Source organism: Procambarus clarkii, chromosome 11 (genome assembly GCF_040958095.1).
Source record: "Procambarus clarkii isolate CNS0578487 chromosome 11, FALCON_Pclarkii_2.0, whole genome shotgun sequence".
Lineage (NCBI taxonomy): Eukaryota > Metazoa > Arthropoda > Malacostraca > Decapoda > Cambaridae > Procambarus > Procambarus clarkii.
In genome coordinates, this window is record NC_091160.1 from 26,648,594 (window position 1) to 26,654,424 (window position 5,831).

Below are 5,831 nucleotides of genomic sequence, written 5' to 3' on the forward strand. Positions count from 1 at the left end.
GTTTCTCGCTGGCGCCCAGGATCGAACCCGGGACCACAGGATCACAAGTCCAGTGTGCTGTCCGCTCGTCACACCAGCTCCAACTAACCAGCCGACCGTCAGCGAGGTGTAATCCTGCAAGAGTCAAATAGAGAGAAAGATTAGAGTATTAATTCCACACTGAATCTGTCCCCAGAGGCCCACCTTAAAAGGATATCATCAGCGGCATATGCTAGATAGGCCAAAACAAAAGATAGGTCTTTAGTAACTTGTGAAAGAAATCGTTCTGGACCTTGTATACCACTTATGTCACACCAATCCTGGAGTATGTAGCTCCAGCCTCGAGTCCGTACTTAGTTAAGTACAAGGCAAAGTTAAAGAAGATTCAGACGTATACTATCAGACCAGTCCCAAAATTGAGAGGTATGAGCTACGAGGAAACGCTGCAGGAGGTAAACTTCACGTCCCTGGAAGACAGGAGAGTAAGGGGAGTCATGATAACTACCTACACAATTCTCAGGGGAATTGACAGGGTGGACAAAGACAAACTATTTAACTTGGGTGGAATACGAGCAAGGGGACACAAGTGGAAGCTTAGTACTCAAATGAGCTACACAGTCATTAGAAAGAATTTGTTCAGTGTCAGAGTTTAACGAGTGGAATGCATTAGACAGTGATGTGGTCGAGGTACAGCTAGTGATAAAATAAGTATTAATTCTGTAAAGTTTAACGAGGATAATCCAACCCACCCTTCTGTTTAGATAGTATCTATTTTGACTATCGTCAATAGTCACGAATTTTCACGTACATAGTTTTTAGATAGTATTATACTAACTAGATGGAATTCGAAGATATAATTTGGCATGAGTCTGGAACGTGTAAATTATCCTCAATATAAAACTGGAATCATAAGTCTTTTAATTTTTGATCAACCAGGAACATTGTCATTATGTTAAAATACTAGAAATTGTTTTCTACAGGAGCAAGGTTTCCTACAAATGTTCAAAGTGATTTTCAAAAGTATTGGAATAAATGACAGTATCGTCATGGTATGATTAAGAATGTTTACCAAAAATTTTAACACATTGAATCTCCCACAAATTACTTCCTCCTCACTACCTACCTACCCTATCTCTTCTAATTGCCTTACCGTCTAATTGCCTTCCTTATTTTTCCCTCGCCCTGACCCCCTACCTCGCCTTTCCGATCCTCTTTAAAGCTCTCTACAATTGCCCAAGTCACTTTAACTACCCTACTCCCTACTTCCCTCCCCCCCCCACTTTACCACCAGCGCCATTACCTCTCTCCTCTTCCTCTACCTATCCCTCACTACCTCTCCCCACTATTGTCCTCTCGTCTCTCCTAACCACCTGATACTTTCCCCCCCCCTTAACTATCTCCCGTCATCACTTTACCACCACACTCTTCTCATACTATGACCTCACTCACACTCTCTCCTCACTACCACCCTCTTATTACCTGAACCCCCGTCACTACCCGCCCTTCTACACCCTCCCCGTCTCTCATCTCAAAACATCTCCATATTTGCGATGAATAAATTCTGGAACTCATGCTTAGCCTAAACGTTTTTGCAGGATTTTTGAGGAAATATAACTCACTATATTTCTGAGCAGCTCAACACTACGCAGATTTCCCCCCAGAGGGCGTCTTGAGCAAAACAAATTTGAACGTTCAAGAAAATATTTATTCATGACAGCTTTTGTTTAATTGCTCGGTGAACTAATTACTGCTGCCAGTAGTCTTGTTCTTGCATAACAACATAACAAAGACGCCTTCATACATTAACATCTTGGAGTATATGAGAATAATTTTCATCATGCACCGCTGAGAGTTTACTCTGCTTCACCCCCAGAGGGACGGTGTTTGTGTTGATCTCAGACGTGTTATCCTCCACAGGGACGGTGTTTGTGTAGATCACAGACTTGTTATCCTCCAGAGGGACGGTGTTTGTGTAGATCACAGACTTGTTATCCTCCAGAGGGACGGTGTTTGTGTAGATCACAGACTTGTTATCCTCCAGAGGGATGGTGTTTGTGTAGATCACAGACTTGTTATCCTCCAGAGGGAAGGTGTTTGTGTAGATCACAGACTTGTTATCCTCCAGAGGGACGGTGTTTGTGTTGATCACAGACTTGTTATCCTCCAGAGGGATGGTGTTTGTGTAGATCACAGACTTGTTATCCTCCAGAGGGAAGGTGTTTGTGTAGATCACAGACTTGTTATCCTCCAGAGGGATGGTGTTTGTGTAGATCACAGACTTGTTATCCTCCAGAGGGAAGGTGTTTGTGTAGATCACAGACTTGTTATCCTCCAGAGGGACGGTGTTTGTGTAGATCACAGACTTGCTATCCTCCAGAGGGACGGTGTTTGTGTAGATCACAGACTTGCTATCCTCCAGAGGGACGGTGTTTGTGTAGATCACAGACTTGTTATCCTCCAGAGGGATGGTGTTTGTGTAGATCTCAGACTTGCTATCCTCCAGAGGGACGGTGTTTGTGTAGATCACAGACTTGTTATCCTCCAGAGGGAAGGTGTTTGTGTAGATCACAGACTTGTTATCCTCCAGAGGGACGGTGTTTGTGTTGATCACAGACTTGTTATCCTCCAGAGGGATGGTGTTTGTGTAGATCTCAGACTTGCTATCCTCCAGAGGGACGGTGTTTGTGTAGATCACAGACTTTTTATCCTCCAGAGGGAAGGTGTTTGTGTAGATCACAGACTTGTTATCCTCTAGAGGGACGGTGTTTGTGTTGATCACAGACTTGTTATCCTCCAGAGGGATGGTGTTTGTGTAGATCTCAGACTTGCTATCCTCCAGAGGGACGGTGTTTGTGTAGATCACAGACTTGTTATCCTCCAGAGGGAAGGTGTTTGTGTAGATCACAGACTTGTTATCCTCCAGAGGGACGGTGTTTGTGTAGATCACAGACTTGCTATCCTCCAGAGGGACGGTGTTTGTGTAGATCACAGACTTGCTATCCTCCAGAGGGACGGTGTTTGTGTAGATCACAGACTTGTTATCCTCCAGAGGGACGGTGTTTGTGTAGATCACAGACTTGTTATCCTCCAGAGGGAAGGTGTTTGCGTAGATCACAGACTTGTTATCCTCCAGAGGGACGGTGTTTGTGTAGATCACAGACTTGCTATCCTCAAGAGGGACGGTGTTTGTGTTGATCTCAGACTTGCTATCCTCCAGAGGGACGGTGTTTGTGTAGATCACAGACTTGCTATCCTCCAGAGGGACGGTGTTTGTGTTGATCTCAGACTTGCTATCCTCCAGAGGGACGGTGTTTGTGTAGATCACAGACTTGCTATCCTCCAGAGGGACGGTGTTTGTGTTGATCTCAGACTTGCTATCCTCCAGAGGGACGGTGTTTGTGTAGATCACAGACTTACTATCCTCCAGAGGGACGGTGTTTGTGTTGATCTCAGACTTGCTATCCTCCAGAGGGACGGTGTTTGTGTAGATCACAGACTTGCTATCCTCCACAGGGACGGTGTTTGTGTTGATCTCAGACTTGCTATCCTCCAGAGGGACGGTGTTTGTGTAGATCACAGACTTGCTATCCTCCAGAGGGACGGTGTTTGTGTAGATCACAGACTTACTATCCTCCAGAGGGACGGTGTTTGTGTTGATCTCAGACTTGCTATCCTCCAGAGGGACGGTGTTTGTGTAGATCACAGACTTGCTATCCTGCACAGGGACGTTGTTTGTGTTGATCTCAGACTTGCTATCCTCCAGACGGACGGTGTTTGTGTAGATCACAGACTTGCTATCCTCCAGAGGGACGGTGTTTGTGTAGATAACAGACATGCTATCCTCCTGAGAGACGGTGTTTGTGTAGATCTCAGACTTGCTCACCCACAGAGTTGCCAATAAAATATCTAATCTGACTGGACACACAAAGAAGTGCATCCCATTTCTCTATGTATATTCATTGAGCTTACTTCTGTCAATAACAAACTAAAGTATACCTGTTGTATTGGTCAGTAAGGTGTTTGTGTGTGTGGTAAATACCCTAGTGAGGTGGACCAGTCTTAGACCGAGCACCAGACCACAGGTCTAGTGTTACTCTTGTTATACTGGTGTTGTCAGGTCGTGTGTAGTTGTGGTCGCTGTAATATTCTACAGATACAAAATCATTTGAACTAATAGTAAAAGAGAGGACCAATTAATTTCAGGATATAGAAGCCTCTCAAATGAAGAGAGATCCAGAATGTTCGATATATATATATATATATATATATATATATATATATATATATATATATATATATATATATATATATATATATATATGTATATATATATATATATATATATATATATATATATATAACTTTAGAACACTTTCCCACCAGGAGACTCGAACACTAGCCAGCACAGAAGCCTTCCAGCAACTGGCATAACAGGTACGCCTTAACCCTCTCCACCACCTGCTCAGACCCTTAAAAGAGATGGTAATTTCGGAGTATTTAAATACACCAAAGATCAACACCTCCCAAGAGCACTAGAGCAAGTGAGGGGTCATTTAGACGTTAATTTCATCAAGTCCCTGTTAATATGGGAAGACACAGTGTCTATGCTTAAGGCACAACTCTCCTAAACACGAGAGTGAAGTATACAACTTTAGAACAAGTTGTTGTTCTAAAGTTGTATACTTCACTCTCGTGTTTAGGAGAGTTGTGCCTTATATATATATATATATATATATATATATATATATATATATATATATATATATATATATATATATATATATATATATATATATATATATATATATATATATATATATATATATATATATATATATATATATATATATATATATATATATATATATATATATATATATATATATATATATATATATATATATATATATATATATATATATATATATATATATATATATATATATATATATATATATATATATATATATATATATATATATATATATATATATATATATATATATATATATATATATATATATATATATATATATATATATATATATATATATATATATATATATATATATATATATTGTTACGGTGCCCTCTCCTATTTCTTTCGTTTGCCGGCTTAAAGAGTCATATCAGCTCTCCCTACTGATTCTCTGAGGTTCAGGGAGTCTAATGATATATGTGGCAACCAGACCGGCTGCCAGTTAAGGGAAGGAAGTTATATTATAAGTTGTAAATAAAGGAAAATTGGCGCCCTGTTATAAAATGAAACAGTATCCCCTACGGCAGATATGACCTTTTGGAAGGGACACAAGACGATCGCGGATTGGCCGACGTAGGTCGCGGGCGACAAATCAGGGCCCGCCATGACGTCACCGAGTGCCTCGGGCGGCGCCAACGTCAGAGTTGTTCTGACCTTGGAAGCGACAGGACGCGCCTCGGTCTGCTCTCAAGGATTGGAGGCTCTGCAAGCCTTGTTCAGTGGATTGAGCTGGCCATCGCAGCCCATCATAGTTATTGGAGACCCTGCGCTTCTGGGAAGCAAAAGAGGAACCAAGTTCAGTGAGCAGAGAAGTGCCAAACTTGGAAAATAGTCGGCGACGACGCTGGGCGGCGCCGCTGGCTGGACGTTGAGGTCTGGAAGATGGGCGGGCAGGCCTAGCTGTGACTGGGGTCACATCCACTGAGAATCTTGGAAGGACGACACCGTGCCTAGGACAAGGAGCAACGCCTTGTGGGAGAGGCGAGTGTGGGGAAAAATAGTGATCAGCTCAGCGCCCATCGATGAACCAGGATTGGGGCAGCTGAATCTCAGGGATTGGAACGGCGATGACGCGAAGGCTCCACGACACCTG

At 42.1% G+C, this 5,831-nt stretch overlaps 1 protein-coding gene across 1 annotated transcript; it reads right to left on the reverse strand.

Moving 5' to 3' along the window:
• Positions 1–1,774: 1,774 nt before the first annotated feature.
• Positions 1,775–3,916, reverse strand: LOC138363606 (serine-rich adhesin for platelets-like). The gene has a single exon (XM_069322972.1). It carries the CDS (start codon positions 3,914–3,916, stop codon positions 1,775–1,777), a length of 2,142 nt encoding a protein of 713 aa, XP_069179073.1.
• Positions 3,917–5,831: the final 1,915 nt, after the last annotated feature.